Below are 23,087 nucleotides of genomic sequence, written 5' to 3' on the forward strand. Positions count from 1 at the left end.
GTAAGGGTTGTTTATCCAGGTGGTTCATCGCTCATGCGGCAGCACACATCGCTATGTGTGACACCGGAGGAGCAAGGAACGTCTCCTTACCTGCCGCCGGCCACAATGCGGAAGAAAGGAGGTAGGCGGGATGTTACGTCCTGCTCATCTCCGCGCCTCCGTTTTGATTGGCCGGCCGCTTAGTGACGTTGCGGTGACGTCGCTGTGATGCCGAACGTCCCTCCCCCTTGAAGGAGGGATTATTCGGCAGTCACAGCGACGACGCCGACCAGGTAAGTATGTGTGACGCTGCCGTAGCGATAATGTTTGCTACGGCAGCGATCACAAACAATCGCATGCACGACGGGGGCGGGTACTTACACGCTCGCTATCGCTACAAATTGCTAGCGATATCGCTACCGTGTAAAGCCCCCTTTAGTTGTGTGTACATCCAAACCCAAGTCATATGTCACAGACAAGGGACCCCACCAGACTGGATGGCAATTCTCAATCACCGCCATCTTTATTCTACCAATATGTGATGATTGATGGGTTTTCCTCACAAATGTACAGTTAGTTAGAAACACACAAGGTCCAAAAAACATCAACTTAGCCTTCAAAAAGCAATCACAAAACACGAAAGGCACCCTTAGGTAAACAACCTGGGTATATAGAAGCAACGCTAATAAATAATGAAAGTATCATAGAGTAAATTCAAAATATTTTTATTCCATCATTTTTATTCAAACATAAACCACACCACAAAGGAGATCATGTTACATCCAAAAAACTGCCTCAGGTTAAGAAGGTTTGGCATTAAATATCCTATTAAACATTTAGGCGTAAATTTTCCACATATAAATCAATTCACATGATGCGGTAGTTCACCATCAAAACAGTGCACTCATGCTATAAGTTGTTCCCAGATTTTAATTTTATTATTTGGCTATCTCAACAGTATATCTCCATCTTAGTGATTTATTAAGAAATTCTTCTACACATTTATATAGAGATTCAAGAAACAAATGGCAGGGAATTATTGCTTTGCCTATCTGCAGAAAATACATATAAACATATTTATTTTATTATCTTGATTCTGATAATATTATTATGTGTCTTGAATTAATCTCTAAAGATCTCCATTTTATCAGTAAAAATCGATATCAACCAGTTTACTCGTTTTATAAACCTTGGAAAGACAGCCAAATTTCACATGTGGGAAACAGTAGATACAAGCACAAAAAAACCGGAACTTTCTTTTTTTATATATATAAAGACATGTGTCATAAGCATGAAGCCCGGCGGTTTAGGGGCGAGATTGCCGTGCCGTGTCAGACAAATCTTAAATTTAGAAAAATCCCAATGGCAGAAAATTCCAATACCGGCTGCTAGACAAATAGCCTTTTGCAAATTAACCTAAACCTAGGCATGTGTACTCGTGACGTGCCTCTACCCTGCAGTCGGCTAATCTATTCTTAGCCAGCCAAAACCGCACAAGGCTATAATCTATGTGGCCATAACCATATGTAAACCCACACTATGTCAAAAGTTGAAACCAGCAGATTAGAGGAGGAATTACCGTACCACCTAAGGTGAATCTAATCATCTACCCGTCAGCCGTCTGATCAATTCATAGTCAGCCTGAAGCCGCCCACGGTTATAGTTGGTATGATCATGACAACATAGATTTCACGGTGTGTGCCTGACAATATCTTATAGCATCACGCGAATCGCATACATAACATTACATCACTTTCTACCGCTATCAGTAATATTAATAATCTGAGCGTAAACCAAACTGTAATGAATACCTGAGCAGTGGATGACTCTCTCCTTTCCCCGACGTACATTTCGCGCCAGCTTTTTCGCGCTCTTGAAAAAGCTGGCGCGAAACGTATGTCGGGGAAAGGAGAGAGTCATCCACTGCTCAGGTATTCATTACAGTTTGGTTTACGCTCAGATTATTAATATTACTGATAGCGGTAGAAAGTGATGTAATGTTATGTATGCGATTCGCGTGATGCTATAAGATATTGTCAGGCACACACCGTGAAATCTATGTTGTCATGATCATACCAACTATAACCGTGGGCGGCTTCAGGCTGACTATGAATTGATCAGACGGCTGACGGGTAGATGATTAGATTCACCTTAGGTGGTACGGTAATTCCTCCTCTAATCTGCTGGTTTCAACTTTTGACATAGTGTGGGTTTACATATGGTTATGGCCACATAGATTATAGCCTTGTGCGGTTTTGGCTGGCTAAGAATAGATTAGCCGACTGCAGGGTAGAGGCACGTCACGAGTACACATGCCTAGGTTTAGGTTAATTTGCAAAAGGCTATTTGTCTAGCAGCCGGTATTGGAATTTTCTGCCATTGGGATTTTTCTAAATTTAAGATTTGTCTGACACAGCACGGCAATCTCGCCCCTAAACCGCCGGGCTTCATGCTTATGACACATGTCTTTATATATATAAAAAAAGAAAGTTCCGGTTTTTTTGTGCTTGTATCTACTGTTTCCCACATGTGAAATTTGGCTGTCTTTCCAAGGTTTATAAAACGAGTAAACTGGTTGATATCGATTTTTACTGATAAAATGGAGATCTTTAGAGATTAATTCAAGACACATAATAATATTATCAGAATCAAGATAATAAAATAAATATGTTTATATGTATTTTCTGCAGATAGGCAAAGCAATAATTCCCTGCCATTTGTTTCTTGAATCTCTATATAAATGTGTAGAAGAATTTCCTAATAAATCACTAAGATGGAGATATACTGTTGAGATAGCCAAATAATAAAATTAAAATCTGGGAACAACTTATAGCATGAGTGCACTGTTTTGATGGTGAACTACCGCATCATGTGAATTGATTTATATGTGGAAAATTTACGCCTAAATGTTTAATAGGATATTTAATGCCAAACCTTCTTAACCTGAGGCAGTTTTTTGGATGTAACATGATCTCCTTTGTGGTGTGGTTTATGTTTGAATAAAAATGATGGAATAAAAATATTTTGAATTTACTCTATGATACTTTCATTATTTATTAGCGTTGCTTCTATATACCCAGGTTGTTTACCTAAGGGTGCCTTTCGTGTTTTGTAAATGTACAGTTAGGTCCAGAAATATTTGGACAGTGGCACAATTTTCGCGAGTTGGGCTCTGCATGCCACCACATTGGATTTGAAATGAAACCTCTACAACAGAATTCAAGTGCAGATTGTAACGTTTAATTTGAAGGTTTGAACAAAAATATCTGATAGAAATTGTAGGAATTGTACACATTTCTTTACAAACACTCCACATTTTAGGAGGTCAAAAGTAATTGGACAAATAAACCAAACCCAAACAAAATATTTTTATTTTCAATATTTTGTTGCGAATCCTTTGGAGGCAATCACTGCCTTAAGTCTGGAACCCATGGACATCACCAAACGCTGGGTTTCCTCCTTCTTAATGCTTTTCCAGGCCTTTACAGCCGCAGCCTTCAGGTCTTGCTTGTTTGTGGGTCTTTCAGTCTTAAGTCTGGATTTGAGCAAGTTATATGCATGCTCAATTGGGTTAAGATCTGGTGATTGACTTGGCCATTGCAGAATGTTCCACTTTTTTGCACTCATGAACTCCTGGGTAGCTTTGGCTGTATGCTTGGGGTCATTGTCCATCTGTACTATGAAGCGCTGTCCGATCAACTTTGCGGCATTTGGCTGAATCTGGGCTGAAAGTATATCCCGGTACACTTCAGAATTAATCCGGCTACTCTTGTCTGCTGTTATGTCATCAATAAACACAAGTGACCCAGTGCCATTGAAAGCCATGCATGCCCATGCCATCACGTTGCCTCCACCATGTTTTACAGAGGATGTGGTGTGCCTTGGATCATGTGCCGTTCCCTTTCTTCTCCAAACTTTTTTCTTCCCATCATTCTGGTACAGGTTGATCTTTGTCTCATCTGTCCATAGAATACTTTTCCAGACCTGAGCTGGCTTCATGAGGTGTTTTTCAGCAAATTTAACTCTGGCCTGTCTATTTTTGGAATTGATGAATGGTTTGCATCTAGATGTGAACCCTTTCTATTTACTTTCATGGAGTCTTCTCTTTACTGTTGACTTAGAGACAGATACACCTACTTCACTGAGAGTGTTCTGGACTTCAGTTGATGTTGTGAACGGGTTCTTCTTCACCAAAGAAAGTATGCGGCGATCATCCACCACTGCTGTCATCCGTGGACGCCCAGGCCTTTTTGAGTACCCAAGCTCACCAGTCAATTCCTTTTTTCTCAGAATGTACCCGACTGTTGATTTTGCTACTCCAAGCATGTCTGCTATCTCTCTGATGGATTTTTTCTTTTTTTTCAGCCTCAGGATGTTCTGCTTCACCTCAATTGAGAGTTCCTTAGACCGCATGTTGTCTGGTCACAGCAACAGCTTCCAAATGCAAAACCACACACCTGTAATCAACCCCAGACCTTTTAACTACTTCATTGATTACAGGTTAACGAGGGAGACGCCTTCAGAGTTAATTGCAGCCCTTAGAGCCCCTTGTCCAATTACTTTTGGTCCCTTTTAAAAAGAGGAGGCTATGCATTACAGAGCTATGATTCCTAAACCCTTTCTCCGATTTGGATGTGAAAACTCTCATATTGCAGCTGGGAGTGTGCACTTTCAGCCCATATTATATATATATAATTGTATTTCTGAACATGTTTTTGTAAACAGCTAAAATAACAAAACTTGTGTCACTGTCCAAATATTTCTGGACCTAACTGTATGCCTTAAATGGCAGAAAGTAAAAATCGATTTAATTACTTGAGTTATCCTAGTCTCTACCATCACATTTTTAAAGGGACAAATAAAGGAAGAGGTTAACTGACTATTTGGTTTATTTTTCTTGAATATTTTGGCTAAACAAATTTTGGTGGCCAGAACATTTGTACATTTGTAGACCTTATAATTTGTCACTCATGTTGATATTTTTTTAAATTTATTTCTACTAAAACCTTTGACATTTATTTTATTGAGCTTCGCTTGGCTCTTAGGGGGGCTTTACACGTTGCGACATCGCTACCACAATAACGTTGGGGTTACGGTTGTTGTGACGTACATCCGGTGTCGGTAGCGACATCGCAACGTGTAAATCCTAGGAGCGATGATGAACGAGCGTGAAACAGTCAAAAATCGCTGATCTGTGTCACATCGTTCATTTCCATAATGTCGCTCCTGCTGCAGAAACGATGTTTGTCGTTCCTGCAGCACCACACATCACTGTGTGTAACACCGCAGGAACGACAAACATCTCCTTACCTGCCTCCAGCGGCTATGCGGAAGGAAGGAGGTGGGCGGGATGTTATGTCCCGCTCATCTCCGCCCCTCCGCTTCCATTGGCCGGCCACTTAGTGATGTCGCGGTGACGCTGAACGCACCTCCCCCTTGAAGGAGGGATTGTTCGGCGGTCACCGCGACGTCGCCGACCAGGTATGTGCATGTGATGTTGCCGTAGCAATAATGTTTGCTACGGCAGCAATCACAAGATATCGCATGTGCGATGGGGGCAGGTACTGTCGCGCTCGACATCGCTAGCTGATGCTAGCGATGTCGCAACGTGTAAAGTAACCCTTAGAGCAGAGGTCTCAAACCTGTGGATTGAGAGCCACATGTGGCTCACGGGCCCATGATATTTGGCCCGTTGTCTGATTGACCTGGTGCTGATACAATAATCTGCCAAATAGCTACCAAGAGCACGTGTCAAGAAGGTGAATTATGTGAGTGGTAGAAATGAACGGACCCTTGGAGGATTCGTTCAGCTAGACTTTAGATAAAGTTTGGTTTGGGACCTGGACTTGACCTGAACCCCAATGGAAGTCACTAATTGGGCAGTTCTAGTCTGCACCCACATGCAGCCATCCATAAACTGATCATTTCTGGGGGAAGATGGGCAGGGTTTTTTCTTTTTTTTTCTTGTTTGGTGCACACTACATTTGATCATGCTGTTGTTTCTGCCAGTGTGCACCGTTCAAACACTGCAAACATCTTGCACTGGGCTGAGAACGAGCGTATCCGAGCACAGCGGTGCTCGTGTGAGTGGTTTGTATGTATAAAGCACATGAACTCCGAATCCGAACTCTACTTTTTTTGTAAAGTTTGTGTTTGGTACGAACAATGAACAACGGGTTCGCTCATCTCTACTGAGTAACCATGTACAGATGAGCAGATCAGGATTCCCACATACTGGTCTTGGGGTCTTAGAGATAATTTAGGTATGGTAAGTTGGAGACAGGATGATATTACAGCTGATCCCAGGGGTTGGGCGTACGGATGCGGACAGTCTATGATATGCACTAGATTGGATGGCAGATGGACTGGTGCAGAGGGCATGGCTGGTACAGCCAGGGGAACAGCAGGTATGGCAGACACAGCTGGTATGATTAGATGCAGCAACGGGTACGCCGTGCGCAGGACCTTGGATCTGGCGGCAGGGATCGGGGACACAGGAGCCACTGCTGAGCAGCCGTGAGGATGGATGTGTTGGTGGGGAGGAGGGCAGGACAGTGCAAAGATACCGGTAATGTTAGTAGCCAGTCTGTTCCTCCATTACTGAGAAATCAATACAGTATTTGAATTGATTTGCAAATTAGGTTAAAGAGCTGTGGTAAATCTGAAACCTTCGTCACTCCAGCTCTATTCCCAGTCTAGGGTCGCCGCCTCCTGCTTGCCTGAAATCACACAGGATGGAGGCTTTCAGTCAAGCAGGATGAGGTTTATCTGGGTGGAGAATAGAGCTGGAGTGACTGAGGCTTCAGATCTACCATAGCCCTACAGCCTCATTTGCATATCAATTTAAAAGCTGATTTCTCAGTAAGGGAGGAATGGACTGGACATGTAAATGTATTGCTAGACTTGTCCCTGAAAGAGCTTCATGCGCATATAAATAGTTTGGGATGTGGAATCCTGCTGAAAGATTCCATTTAAATACCGTAATTTAGGAAAAAGAAAATTAGGGGAACTAGTAAAGTGATCATATCCAGGATTATAGTATACTTTTCCTTTATTGTTAGGTAATACATTTTGGTTTTGTACTGTTGCATTTGCAGATACAGTAAGGCTATGTGCGCACTAGGTGTTTTTTTCACGCTGCGTTTTTTGTGCGTTTTTGTCCTCAAAAACGCACAAAAAACGCACCTGCGTTTTTACCGCGAGTGCGTTTTTTGTGCGTTTTTGACATGTTTTTGGCTGCGTTTTTGTGCACTGCATTCAATGAGTGAAAAACGCTGTGAAAAACGCAGAAATAATTGACATGCTGCGTTTTTATGGTCACCACAAAAACGCAGCTACAAAAAAACGCTGTGTGCGGACAGCACTTCTGAAAACCCATAGACATTGCTGGGGAAGCACTGTCACAGCATTTTCTGCACAAAAGGCTGTAAAAAACACCGCAAAAAGCGCAGCAAAAACGTCTAGTGCGCACAGGGCCTAAACCTAGATTTCACATGTTTTTAAAAACACCAGTTCCCCTAAATTTTTTCTTTTTCGTTACCACTATCATCAACGGATAATGTAGAAATCTACACCAATATGTTTGTAAGGGACAACCGCGCTAAGATTTTTGGCAACAGCGCCCTATCTTATATCCGTACAACTTGCAAAGCACATCACCTACTACTACTACTACTACTACTACTACTACTACTACTACTACTACTACTACTACTACTACTACCCTAAATTGGTCTGTTTCTACTCACTTGAGCAGGTTTGATTTTGGAAGAGAACATCCATGTTTATTTTCTTCATCTCAAACAATACTTAAATTGTATTACATTGCATTAGAAATGTTAATATTAATAGGTAACATAGGTTAGAAAGGATTTTTGTTCTTGAGATTTTCTAGAGTCTTGTTCTTGACGTCTGTCATTGTCCTCCAAGTGATCGACGTGCAATAAAATACTTTACTTGATAAACCCCTTTAAGGTATTTTGTAAGGTTTAGCATGCATTAGGTAAAAATAGCAGAGAGCTGCAGTCTGTACAGAGAATTGCAGATCTATGAATACAGACTTCCAGGAAGATTTTCTCATCTGGTAAAGCAGCACAGAGTAAATGATTTTCCAATTTACAATAATCCTGTATGTTATATAGCATAACTGCTCCCAAGTGGCCTATTGCAAATGCATACACAGGGGTCATGGTCAATTTATCTCTTTGCAGAACTGGATGCACAGATCTTACTCATGAGGGTCAACTCATTTTTTTTTTTTAAGACTTGCAAAACAAAATTTCCAACTTCCTACTTGCTCTTCATGTGCAGTGATTGTCTAAAATCAATTTAAAGAGCATCTTTACAGTTATATATAATATACTATACGTTCTCTAAAATTATATATGTCATTACTTGTATTGCTTTGTGAATGTGCTCTGAACCTATGGAGGCTGAAAGCTTTTCTGCTAAACACAATGCACAAAATTATATTGTGGTAGTGTGTTAGCCCGAAAAATAAATGTAAATATGTATGCTCAAAAAAATGTAAAAGTGTTCTAGGAGCAATACCTTTATTGCTAAAAAGTAAATTTTTATATTTGCAAGCTTTCAGAGCCCAAAGGCTCCTTCTTCAGGCATGTTTACAAATTAACTATTGAGACAAAAGCACATGGTTTAAACGGGTTGTCCAGTACTTTTACTTTGATGACCTATACATAGGATAGGTCATCAATGTCTGATCGGCCGGGGTCTGACCCTGGCATCCCCGCCGATCAGCTGCCCTCGGTCCGGGAGGCGGCAGCAGGAAATGCTCAGTTCCACAGCTGCTCCATCTTCTGATAGTGGCCGCAGCCGGGTACTGCACATCCGCCTCCCATTCTAAAAAATAGGAGGCGAATGTGCCTTACCCCCGGCCACTATAAGAAGACAGAGCAGCTCCGGAACTGAGCATTTCTGGTGACCGCCTACTGCCGTGGCTAGGACCAAGAACAGCTGATCAGCGGGAGTGCAAGGTGTCGGACCCTGGCCAGTCAGACTTTGATGACCTATCCTAAGGATACTTAGTGAGTTGATACACACGTCACTTCTGGGGTGGTGGTCAAGTAGGGTCCAAAACCGTCTCAAGTAGATGTAGAAACTTGGCACTCAAGATAAATGTGAATAGTGGTCTTTTATTGACAAGAAGTTGTAAGACCAGCACAAGATCAGACATTTCAGTCAAAGATCTTCATCAGTGTGCGTGCAGGGGGACCTCAGAAGGTGTAGAAACTGGCATAGTCAAGCGTTGCCACATAGACAGCGGTGGACACCGCGTCATACCTGACTACGCCAATTGCTACACCTTCTGAGGACCCCCTGTACGCACACTGATGAAGATCTTTGACCGAAACGTCTGTGCGTGTGCTGGTCCTACAAATTCTTCTCAATAAAAGACCACTATTCATATTTATCTTGAGTGCCAAGTTTCTACATTTACTATCCTAAGGGCGGCTTTGCACGTTGCAACATCGCACGTGCGATGTCGGTGGGGTCAAATCAAAAGTGATGCACATCCGGCGTCACTTTCGACATCGTAGTGTGTAAATCCTAGATGATACGATTAACAAGCGCAAAAGCGTCGTTATCGTATCATCGGTGTAGGCTCCGACTTTTCCATAATTACGCTGCCACGACAGGTACGATGTTGTTCCTCATTCCTGCGGCAGCACACATCGCTGTGTGTGAAGCTGCAGGAGCGAGGAACATCACCTTACCTGCCGCCGGCGGCTATACGGAAGGAAGAAGGTGGGCGGGGTGTTTACATCCTGCTCATCTCCGCCCCTCCGCTTTGATTGGCCGCCTGCCGTGTGACGTCGCTGTGATGTTGTACAACCCGTCCTCTTAGGAAGGAGGCGGGACGCTGGCCACAGCGACGTCGCAGGACAGGTGAGTGCATGTGAAGCTGGCGTTGCGATAATGTTCGCTACGCCAGGAATCACAAGATATCGCTGCTGCGACGGGGCGGGGACTATCGCGTGCGACATCGCAGCATCGGCTTGCGATGTCGCAATGTGCAAAGCCCGCTTAAGGATATTCCATCAATGTAAAAGTACTGGACAATATCTTAAGGGATGTTACAACAGGACATTTGTGCATGGGGGATTTCCCATGCAGAAATGTACTGTTGTAAATGTCCCCGCATATGTCTGATGATCTGTTTAACCCCTTAGATTGCAATTTCAAACTCTGACAGCATGATCTAACATGCATCGTCGGGGATCGCACCGTTCCCCACCGCCATCGGCAGCCTCATGACGCTATCACAGGGTGCCAATGGTTTGGAATGGCAGCACGGGGTCAGATAATGATCCTTGTCACTGCCATGATGTGTTTCTTGTGAATGCTGGCAGAGCAAAAGCACTCACATGAGAGCATCGCTCTGATCAAGAGAAGCAATCAGACAGTGCAGGCTTAAAGTCCTCTAGGGGAACTAGTAAAATCAGTATAAAAAGTAAAAAAAAAGAGTTTTTGAAAATATTAAAAAAATATAAAAAAACCCTAAAAGTTCAAATCACACCTCTTTTTTGCCCCATGAATCAATAAAAAACTACGCATATTTGGTATCGCCGTGTTCAGAAATGCCCGATCTATCAAAATATGAAATTGATTAATCTGATCGGTACACGGCACAATGAGGAACATATTCTAAACACCGAAATTGCATTTTTTTGGTCACCACAATATTGCATTAAAATGCAATAACAAGTGATCAAAACATCCATCGTATGTTTGCAGAAATGATGATTAAAATTGTCAGCTGAAGACACAATAAATAAGCCATCACTGAGCCCCAGATCCCAAAAAAATGAAAATGCTACGGGTCTCGGGAAATGGCGACAAAAGCGCAATTCTTTTTTTTTTTTTACAAATTTCAGATTTTTTTTCACCACTTAGGTCAGTTTTGCAATATAGTGAACAAGGTAAATAAAAAAACCCCAAATCAATTGTGCAATTGTACTTATTTTGCAATTTTCCCGCACTTGGAAATGTTTTTCCCGTTTTTCAGTAGCGTTGGCAATTTTTTAATTGTATACTTTCTTTTGCTTACCTAGATTATTTAACTCTAAATTTGTTTAGGATGCAAAACATTGGATTTTATATACACAAAGAGCAACACTATTTTTTGAAAATCAATTTCCGTCAGGCTGCTCCTCGGCATTTCCATTTCTGCACTCTTGTCTCAGATGTTGAAATGTTTTAATAGGATGTGATTGGTAAATTGCAGTAATTAGTAAAGTCTGTGACCTCTGAATAATAAACAACAAAAATGAATCCAAAAGGAATGATATCCTTTTCTCTCATAGCTCATCGTGACAAAACATATATTTTCTCTCTTACAGATTGAGGATATCATCACCAGGATGCAGGATGATAAATCTGGTGGAGTCCCTATAAGAACAGTCAAAAGCTTCCTGTCTAAAATTCCGAGTGTGGTTACAGGTATTGATGACTTTTTATTAGTCTTCGTTCTATAATCCATGTGACTATTGTTATCTCATGTCCTCAGATTGGGATTGGTTATGGTCTGACATCTAGGACGTCCTTGATCTGTATAGCGAAGAGTCTTGTCCCCCATCCTAATAGGGAGTAAGTTCAGTCACTGTCCAATAAATGAAAATGGAGATTAACGCAATTATCTTCTTATGTATAAGTAACCGCGTTAAATACCATTGACATTGGCTGATTGGTGTAAAAGGTTGGTTTGAATGTGATCATAATGAGTGCATGTAAACCCAATCAGTAAAATATCACAATCTATAAACCAAAATTGCACACAAGAAAAATATAGCACCAAATTATAATACCAGTTTGATCAAACTAATACAATAACTTTGTAAAATAATAGATTTATCCAGCATGTCCGAGGTACAGGGGCCCCTAATACCTTAAGGCCCTGTCACACACACAGATAAATCTGTGGTAGATCTGTGGTAGATCTGTGGTAGATCTGTGGTAGATCTGTGGTAGATCTGTGGTAGATCTGTGGTAGATCTGTGGTAGATCTGTGGTTGCAGTGAAATTGTGGACAATCAGTGCCAGGTTTGTGGCTGTGTACAAATGGAACAATATGTCCATAATTTCACTGCAACCACAGATCTGCTAAAGATTTATCTGTGTGTGTGACAGGGCCTTTACTTAAAGGGAACCTGTCACCAGGATTTTCCCTTATGAGCTGCGGCCACCACCAGTGAGCTCATATAACCAGTATTCCAGAATACTGTATATAGGAGCCCTGACCGCATTGTAGAACATAAAAAACACCTGTATAATACTCACCTAGGAGTGGTCCGGTCCGATGGGTGTTGCTTCTCTCGCTCCGGCGCTTCCTCCATCTTATATGATTGCATCCCCCTGCCGAGTCCTGTGTGCATGACGCATCCTACATCATTCACAGAGAGGCCTCCATTGCGCTCCTGCGCATGTATACTGTGATCTGCCCGGCTGAGGGCAGATCAAAGTACTGTAGGGTGCATGCGCGGTCGGTCTTTGACCTCTTCTTGTGCCTGCGCATTATAGTACTTTGCTCTGCCCTCAGCCGGGCAGATCAAAGGGGGCATGTGCGGGAGCACAATTGAGGCCTCTCTGTGAATGAGTTAGGATACTTCATGAATATGGCGCTGTGGAGAAGGACCGTGATTGCAGGAAGAGAGGATTTGCCGGACCGAGAACAGCAACATCCATTGGACTCAGTATTATAAAGGTGTTATTTATTATACAGAGCGGCCTTGGCTCTTATGTACAGTATTCTGGAATCCTGTATTTAAGAGCTCAGTGGTGGTGGCCGCAGCTCATAAGGGAAAATCCTGGTGACAGGTTCCCTTTAAAACATTACTCCTATATAAAAAAATAAACCGGTAACCAAACTATGTAATTTCAATATTTGTATATTTGGTGTAAGGTAATGTTTTATTAAATGAATTGTTGCCTGCAGTTATATCATCTACTTGTGTTCAGGCAATCTTACACTTATGTTGGCCAAACATGCAAGAATATTTCAGACATCTTTACCATCACAATATCAATATACAAAATACCTGATCATTGCCTGTCAGTCAATCTGCCCCCGTTCACTTGGTGCCTGGGATTGGCTTTCTGGCCGGCTATATTGCAGTTATCTCTCCATATTGTCAGACTTTCAAAAGACACAAATTGTGGATGTGGAAAATCCCTTTAAATTGACAGATGTCCTTGTTTTCTGTACACTTTTTCAGCAGAGATGTTATCAGGAACACTATCCTTACTGTCCTCGCCTCTGCTCCATCATCCAGCATAAGCGAGCAGGTGGTAACAGTACAGAGGATGGAAATCTTATCGGTATTGGCCACTGCTATTATTCAGCTTCAGCAGATTCATATTTACATTCTTGTAAAATACTTGCAGTAAAGTATTTACATATATTGTTCTATATTCCTAGGGGAGAGATTTTCTAATTCAAAAGAATTAGTGTAGAGTAGGTTCTCCTCCGACATTAACAGCAAGGCTGCCAACTTGACTTTATTCTTTTTTTTTTTTTTGGACCAATTTATCAAAAAATCAGGGACAGACAATATTGTTTACGGACACATTGTAAAGCCATAATGAATCCTGATTATAAGTGATAAATGTCTACAGCCCTTAGTTCTGATATGAAGACATCAGTTCACTCTAAACTGTAAAATGATGATAATTACACTAAAGTAATCTGTATAAGTTTTTTCAACTTCAAAAAAATCATGGACACATTACATATTTTTATGAGCAATACAATAAGTGCCCTATTTTTACAGACTGTCCTGGAATATCTGGACGATTGGCATCCCAGATTAACACATTGCTACATCAATTCAAGAAGCTAGCAACTTCCATGATATAGATGGAATCTAATATATAAAGCTAAGCTAAGTGTGTGTATGTATGTATGTATGTGTATGTGCATGTGTGTGTGTGTGTGTATGTGTGACGCCCTGGACTAGCCAGGTAGTCACAGATAGGCCCTCGCACAACAGCTGTCCCCTAAAAAGGTGTCATCAGCCAACCATTAAAACCTAGTCACCCCCCTCAGGGCTTGATGGAGACACCAGGGGGCAGAGCCAGGCGGTTGGCCCCGCCCACCGAGGAGTCCAGAGAGCCTGAGGCGGGAAAAGTAAGCTGTCTGTTAGTGGAGGTGAAGTAGAGTGGAAGCAGGCCTGTGCCCAGGTCTGCAGCCGTCTAACAGGTGCCAGGGTTGGAGCCCGGGCACCTTTGGCTAGGAGGCATACGGTGGCCTCAGCCTGCAGGAGCCAGGAAGACAGCTCGGTGGAACCGTGGTGGATCGGGACAGGGTAGTGGCCCGCCGGTACCGACTCGGAAACCGGAGCACAAAGGTGGGTACTCAGACCCTGAAACGAGGTCCAGAAGCCACTAGACTGAATTAATTAACTGATTGCGGTCTGGACTTTAGGTCCTTTCCCACCCAAAGTCCCGACTGAAGAAAACAGCCCAACGAGGGGGATAGAAAGCCACCGCACAGGCAGAGAGATTCCACGGGCCAGCATCTGCGGGCAAAAGGGCTCTCCCGACATCCACAAAGCCAGGGAACTGACTTCCGACGCTGAAGCGCGGGTAGCCCACAAATACACAACACGGTGCAGGAGAAAGGTAGAGACCACCAACCGGGTGGGGGACCAGACGCAGCCGGCTGCGGCCACCGGCCACCATCAACTTGGTTTACCAGAGACTCGTGTACGTTACTGTGAGTACAACAGTGCCCTCCGGCCGCGCACCTCCCTGCACCGCCCAACTACCTCACCAACGGGTCCCGGGGCCACCATCCCTGCCCACGGAGGAGTTAACAACTTGCTGCATAACATCTCCCCCGAGTGCCCCCGTAACTGCAGCGGTAGTGCCTACCTTCACCACATCCCGTGGGTGGCGTCACAAACTCAAACACGGCTCCGGCCGTACACCTACGTCCCCCTAAAAGCGCCAGCCCCCCCTTTCAGATCGAAGTGGACCACGGGGCCCCCGGGTCCAGAGACGCTCGAGCCACCCACCAGCGAGCCCGGATCCGAGAGGCTCGGTTGCCGCCGAGCACAGGGCGGTACACATGTGCGTGTGTGTGTGTGTGTGTGTGTGTATGTCCCCTAAAGGAATCCACACCATCGCATTTACAGTCACAAAATTTTGCACAGCCACCATTTGACTCAGGGAACATCATAGACTATGTTTTGAGGGGAAAATTTTACCCCGCTCTTTACAGTTATTTACCAAGAGATCTGCTTACATTAAAGTCAATGGAGCTGGGAGGTACAGGTCAATAATAGGAGCTTCTGATTGATTGCTATAGGCAACGAAGGACATTCTTAGTATAAGAAGCTTATGTGTCAGGTAATAGGATTTTGGTGGAGAGAGAGACAGACAGAGAGACACAGAGAGGGAGACTGAGAGGGAGACAGACAGAGGCAGCGAGACAGACAGACAGAGAAATAGACAGAGAGGAAGGCAGACAGACAGGGAGAGTGGGAGAGAAACATAGAGACCCTTCGTTAATATCGCGGACAACGCCGGGTACTACAGCTAGTTTATTATAAATGTGTATTTAAAGGGAACACCCAGCTGTATTCTGGAGACATGCTGAAAATCTTGACCAGCCATGGAACTCCACATTTTTTCTCGAGCAGTTGTTGCATAACAGATTTAATATTGCGTAGTTGCCATATACATGAATAGCTGTCAGTGTTATAGATGGATATGTCAGGACTGTCGGAGAAAGAGCTATTGAACCATTGCAGTTCACTTCTGTGGCTCACAGAGTAGGGTCGCTTGTGGTAGACACTCACCTCTCCGCAATGAGGTCCACAAGCCCTAAAAGGTTTTTTTTTTTAATACAGTGTCCTCATAAATGATTCCGTAATGCACTATTTTACTTTCATCAAATGTAAATCTAATAACGATGTGTGCATCTTTTACAGGGAATCTGTCAGCATATTTTCGCTCCACCATCTGAGAGCAGCATAATGTAGAGACAGAGACCATGATTCCTGCAATGTGTCACTTACTGAGCTGTTTGCTGTCATTTTGATAAAATCAATGTTTTCTTCTGCAGATCTAGCAGTTATTTGAATGTAGAGCAGGGTTATAAAGAACTCATGCATCTGCTGGACTACCTCCCAGCATGCCAAATAGTACTCTAATGATAATCTCCTGCTAATTAAACAATGAATTTATAAAAGCTACACTGTACAGCTTAGCAAGTGACACACTACTGGAATCAGGGTATCTTTTCCTTCATCATGCTGCTCTCAGATTAGGTGACAAAAAACTGGTGACAGACTCCCTTTAAAATCTATTCTTTATCTCCTGCTTATTCATTTTTGCAGACTAAAGGGGGCTTTACACACTGCGACATCGCTAGCGATTGCTAGCGATGTCGAGCGCAATAGCACCCACCCCCGTCGTACGAGCGATATGTGGTGATCGCTACCGTAGCGAACATTATCGCTACGGCAGCGTCACACGCATACCTGTTCAGCGACGTTGTTGTGACCGCCGAACAATCCCTCCTTCAAGGGGGAGGTGCGTTCGGCGTCACTGCGGTGTCACTAAGCAGCCGGCCAATAGAAGCGGAGGGGCGGAAATAAGCGGGATGTAACATCCTGCCCACCTCCTTCCTTCCGCATTGCCGGTGGAGGCAGGTAAGGAGATGTTCGTCGCTTCTGCGGTGTCAAACACAGCGATGTGTGATGCCGCAGGAGCGACGAACAACATCGCTACGTACGATACAACGATTTTTAGTGTTTGGACGACCTCTCCAAAACCAACGATTTTTGTCTCTTTTGCGATCATTTAAGGTCACTCGTACGTGTTACACACTGCGATGCCGCTAACGACGCCGGATGTGCGTTACAAACACCGTGACCCGGATGATACATCGTTAGTGATATCGCAGCGTGTAAAGCCCCCTTTAGGCTACTTTCACACATCAGTTTTTTGTCATCAGGCACAATCTGGGAAAAACACGAAAAAATGGATCCGGCGTCTATTGCCGCCGAATCCGTTTTTTCCCCCATAGACTTCTATTAGCGCCGGATTGTGCTGGATGGCCTTGCGTTCCATCCAGTTTTTGCCGGATCTGGCAAAATTTGCTTGTCTGGCGGCCGGATGGAACGTTGAAGTGAACATTTTTGTCTCCGGCGAAAAAACGGATCCGGCGCTGTAAAGCATGTTTTATAATGGAAGCCTAAGGCAGCCGGATCCATCGTCATCCGTCATATGCCGGAATCCGCACCGGTTTCAGTTTTTTCAAAAAACGGAAGAAATGGATAGAAAAAACTGATGCAACGGATCCGGTTTTTTTCGACGGATCCATCGCATCAATTTTTTCGCCGGATTGTGCCTGATGGCAAAAAACTGATGTGTGAAACCAGCTATGCGGGAATTAACTGAAGCTAGTTGGGTAATGATAAGAATAGGAATGTTATAAAGTTTGTTTAAATGGGATGTCCAAGATAACACAAAAATGCTTCCTACCAGTCGTTTGTTCACATTGGCTACAGCAGTAACTTTTCCGTTCCTCACATGACATCTGCAACCAATCCGTGGCCTTCGCAGTATATGCCTGGAGTTTGCTGAAGACATTCATTGGTTGCAGGATACGGGAAGTCAAAGCTGCAGCCAGTGTTTGCAGATAACAAGTAGGGAGCATCGCGGACATAGCCCTAGAACGACCGGGAGTAAAAGTGCAAGTGAATTGTCATGTATTGCTGCTTTGATGTAGCTTTGCATTTTCTTAGACAACCAATTTATATAACTCTTTATTCATGAATACTGTAAAGTCAAAACAACAAACCTGCCTGTATATGATCTTTCTAAAACTGCAGTATATATGCTAAACATATAGGGTCTGATTCATTATTACATTTTTACATTTTTGCCTTTTATTGTCTAGTTTTTATTTTTTTTCTTGTTTATATTTATTCCTTATTGCATTGTGTATCTGTTTGCCTATATTTTTTCTTAGTATGTAGTGATGGGCGAACAGGAACTATTCATGTTCGAATTATTCGTAATAAATCCTAAACTACTATTCCAGTATTCATAACGAATAATTAACCTAATGTTGGCTCACTGTCAAATTTCAAAATTAATTTGGACAAATCGGAGGCTTTGGGTATACAGCTCCCTCAAGCAACAATGGATACCCTAAGAAATAAATACCCCTTTAAGTGCCCCCCCCCCAAGTTTATTACCTACCTGGGAATAAAGATATGCTCACATTGGCCTTCTTTAGTCTCTTTAATCTTTTTCCCGTTATTAAAATCTTCGTTAAAAGTAATAGCCTCATGGTCAGCCCCATTTGTCTCATGGATGGGACGTAAAAACCTATTAAAAAGCTTTGTGTTACCAAAATTTAGTTATGTCTCACAGATCTTACCAATTCAGGTACCAGAGACCTTTTTCCATAAAGCTAGAACCCTTTTCATCAACTATATTTGGAAGGGTAGGCGCCCGAGGTTGACTTATAATACCCTAGTACTACCTAGGTCCAAAGGAGGAATGGGGACACCAGACCCACAAAAATATCACACTGCAGCAATACTATCAATGATAATAGATTGGACTCGCAAATCTCCAAACAAACTTTGGACCTTGATCGCAGACTCCATCAGTCCGATGAAGTTCAGACCCTTCCTTCACTCGGCAAAACATTTACTTCGAGACCCGACGACGGGTAATTCAATCTTTAAGAACGCGCTTCAAACTTGGACAAAACATGCAGATTATCTTATTCCCCCACCTTCCCCGATAATCCGAATAATGGATTTGCCGGGGCTGTACTCAGATAGCACACAATCACGCACTCCTGATCAGCTTCATACACTCACTACGCCAGTGGAACTAGTGTTAGAGGATGGAACATTAGCAAACCTGACTCAGCTTAATAAGATCATAGCCCCAAACTCACTCAACTTCCTTCAATATGAAAGACTAAAGTTAGCGGTACGGGATCACTTACCAAATGGGCTGCCCCGAAGGGACCTTTCCACTTTTGAATCTATGATTACGCAAACAAAATGCCCTGAAAAAGTCCTGTCTAAATTATATCAAATATTGGTCTTAAATAAGCTGCCGCAGAAAAGGGCATTCATATCATTATGGGAAAAAGATCTAGGCAGGAATTTTACAGAAGGAGATTTGATCCAAATTTATAAGAGATCCTTTCGCCCATCACATTGCGTGAAGGTACAGGAAAACTCATACAAATTAGTTACCAGATGGTATGCATCACCTTCTCAAACTAGCACATGGTTCCCTTCCTCTTCAGGGTCATGTTGGAGGTGCAGTAGAGAACGAGGTACATACTTCCACATTTGGTGGCAGTGCGACCAGTTGCAGCCCTTCTGGGAAAATGTAATTACCTACACCAAGCGGATCTGTAAACTGTCCTTTAACCCCCCAACCCAGCCTAATCTTCCTGAACTTGGTCAGCAACCCACAAAACACTCCGAACAAAACTCTTCCTATTTCTACTAGCGGCGGCCAAACTGCTCATCCCCCCCCCCTTTGGCGCTCGACAAGTATACCTACTATCCAAAATTGGATGCTCAAAATCGACCAGTTATATCATATTGAAGAGCTGGCAGCTTTAGCTTATCACTCTCAAGATAAATTTAGACTCATCTGGGCCCCCTGGTTGAATTTCCGAGAATCCTCCGAGTACTTTGAATTGGTGGCGTCATGACCTGCTCCCACCCCCCTCCCCTGAGCCAGCCATGATATATTTCTCATCTAGATTAAACCCCACTCACACCTCCTGTCTCTCAATATCTTCTTGAAACCATCCTTACCTTTCTTTACACCCCCCATCCTACTATTGACATGTTTTACATATGTTCATTTCACTAATGTTAATTATTCACAAAAGTTTATTGTTGATTTCACATGGACTGCAATGGTAAACACACCTAACTGAGGTACTTCCGACAAGGGAAGAAAAATTATCCAGAACTGTGGACCGAACTTTGGATCTAAATCCTTCCCTCCAGGATTCGAGTGCCTTATATTTTCTCACATTTATTCATTGTTTTATGTTACGTTATATTAACTTTTTGCTCTGAACAATACTTGGAAGGTGCGCATTGTGTTTCATATGCTATTTTTCACTATAAGGCTCTGTGTCCACGGGAGAATGTAGCTGCGGATTTTTCTGCATCAAAATCCGCAGCTTTCCCGCAAAATACGCACCTTTTCAAAGGTGCGGATTTGCCACGGATTTACCGCAGAATTGCCGTGGATTTGATGCGGATTTTGGTGCGTATTTTTTTTTTCTCCCAATTTTAAAGCCAAAATGCGGATGAAAATCCGCAACAACAATTGACATGTTGCAGATTTTTCCGGACCAAAATCCGCACGAAATCCGCTGCGGAAAAATCCGCAGCGTGGGCACAGCATTTCCAAAATGCCATAGAAATGGCTGGGAAGTACCTGTGCTGCAGATTTTTGGGAAATCTGCGGCTTTTCCGCGAGAAATCCGCGGCAAAATCCGCGCATTTTCCGCAGCGTGGGCACATAGCCTAATAAAAAGAATATTGAAAAGAATAATGAACCTAATGCAAGTCAAAGGGGAACCTGAGCATTTTGTTGCATGACATAAGACTAGAATAGTACTCAGTATTCGGTAAGTATTTTCCGAACACAAATAGTTACTATTCGTCCATTGATATTAGTTTGCCATTGTAGATGAGATTTGAGATTTTCAGATGGTTTTGGGGGCTAATTCATTTAATACTCACCGGTCACCGTTCCCTGAAGCATCGCAATGACCTCCTGTCTGCCTGCCCGCTGATGGGTGTAGAGAGCGATGCGTACAGCGATGACGTCATAACTGTGAGCACGGCTCCACGCAGGTCAGCGCCGCCACTGCTGCCACAGACAGGAAAACGAGCGCTGCTGCGTGGAGTGAGAAAATGTGACTATAAATGTTTGTTTTTATGTGTGCCACAGAATGCAAGCCATATACCAGGATGAGGGCATATTCCAGGATGGGAGCACATACCAGGATGGGGCATTTATCAGGATGGGGGTATTTATCAGGATGGGAGCTATACCATGATGGGGTATATATGTATGTATGTGTATATGTATGTGTGTATATATATATATATATAATATATGTGTGTGTGTGTGTGTATGTGTGTGTGTGTATATATATATATATATATATATATATATATATATATATATATATATATATATATATATATAAGAATGGGGATAATATACAAGGCAGGAGGATCATTACCAGGACGGGGTACCTTAGTAGAGAATTTGGGTACATTACCCCTATAACAGTGTCAGCAACAGATCCTCACCCCATAACAGTGTGTCATGATCACATTTTTTTGCTTAAAATTTTATTTTCTTCCTCTAAAACCAGGGTGCGTCTTATGGTCCGATGTGTCTTATAATCCAAAAAATACGGTTTCACAGCTTCTCCCCACCTTTTGGTGGAAGATGGTGGAAACTGACTTCCTGCTGCGACTATAGCTTTAAGCAATACCGGTTCATCCATTTGCTGGTGAACTACCGAGTGTTGTTTAGTGTGTTGAGGGAATTCTCTTGTCATCTGTTCATTCCCTCCCTGCTCTTTATGTCCTGGTCACGTATTTGTCCGATACCTCTGTGTGTGATTACTGTGAGTTAGAGTTTTGCTTTCCCCATTTGTCTATTTGTGTGGATTTAACCACTCCTGTCCCGGCCCTTCCCTGGGGTGAGGGAGAGGGGGTACTAGAGCAAGGCTATGTTGGCGGTCCAGACCTCTTCACCATCAGTAATACCTCTGGGATAAGGGACAATTTGGGCCTGCTAGCCTGAGGGCCAGTCTAGGAGCCCTGGTCATACTCTTATGCTTCATGACACCCACAAAGCAATAAAAGAAAAGTAACTGAAAAAAAAAAAAAATAGCAGATGATTAATCTGGCCCATAGTGCCTTTATTTACCAGACAGTAATAGGTTTTCTTCCATTACCCGGCTGGGAAGAATTTGTAAAACAAGAATGAAAAGAACACTATTTGAAGCAATTAAGTCTTAGGGGTACTTTGCACACTACGACATCGCAAGCCAATGCTGCGATGTTGAGCGCAATAGTCCCCACACCCGTCGCAGCAGCGATATCTTGTGATTGCTGCCGTAGCGAATATTATCGCTACGGCAGCTTCACATGCACTCACCTGCCCTGCGACGTCGCTCTGGCCGGCGACCCGCCTCCTTCCTAAGGCGGCCAATAGAAGCGGAGGGGCGGAGATGAGCGGGACGTAAACATCTCGCCCACCTCCCTCCTTCCTCATTGCAGCCGGGACGCAGGTAAGGTGATGTTCCTCGCTCCTACGGCTTCACACACAGCGATGTGTGCTGCCTGCTGGAACGAGGAACAACATTGTACCGTCGCTGCTGAAAAATTATGGAAATGTCGGACCCTACACCGATCATACGATGACAACGCTTTTGCGCTCGTTAATCGTATGGAAAAGGATTCACATACTGCGATGTCGACAGCGACGCCGGATGTGCGTCCCTTTCGGTTTGACCCCACTGGCATCGCACCAGTGATGTCGTAATGTGCAAAGTACCCCTTAGTGTTAAAAATAATGGACATTGTGAGGAATTAGATAATAAGATGCAAGTGATAAAAAAAAAAAATGGCAAACACATCATCCATTTTGGAGACTATGCCCTAGGTCTTTGATTGTACACCATACATATATAGGTGTAACGAGCCGCTGGCGACAGCCCTGTGAAGTAGCACTAAGGAAACATAAATAGGAATAAGAATCGCAGCCTAACTATTTTACATGCTGTTTTCAAGGCACAAAACTGCAGCTTTCTTTGTTACCCAATTATTTCTGCTTGAGCTACACGCTGTCACGGGGACTTACTCCAACAGATAATAGCAGTGGCGTTTCTTGAAAAATGTCAAAACATCAAGAGTGTTAAACCAGACGATGATACATTTCATCGTTTTTTTTATTATAGTTCCTTCTTAAAAAGGAAAACGCAGTAGCCTGATTTCTGCTCATAAACAAACAAAGGGAGGCGTCTCTTTCTATTTATTCCTAATTTTATGGTACAG

The 23,087-nt window shown here is 43.1% G+C and overlaps 1 protein-coding gene across 2 annotated transcripts in view; it reads left to right on the top strand.

Annotated features, from left to right (window-relative positions):
* RGS6 (regulator of G protein signaling 6) overlaps positions 1-23,087 on the top strand; it is a 538,337-nt gene that overhangs the window by 321,402 nt on the left and 193,848 nt on the right. For both annotated transcript variants that reach the window (XM_075331066.1, XM_075331067.1), the window contains exon 3: positions 11,340-11,439. In XM_075331066.1, the coding sequence (XP_075187181.1) occupies positions 11,340-11,439 (100 nt within the window). The remainder of the gene's footprint in view (positions 1-11,339; positions 11,440-23,087) is intronic.

The sequence above is a fragment of the Anomaloglossus baeobatrachus genome, chromosome 12, assembly GCF_048569485.1.
Source record: "Anomaloglossus baeobatrachus isolate aAnoBae1 chromosome 12, aAnoBae1.hap1, whole genome shotgun sequence".
Taxonomy (NCBI): domain Eukaryota; kingdom Metazoa; phylum Chordata; class Amphibia; order Anura; family Aromobatidae; genus Anomaloglossus; species Anomaloglossus baeobatrachus.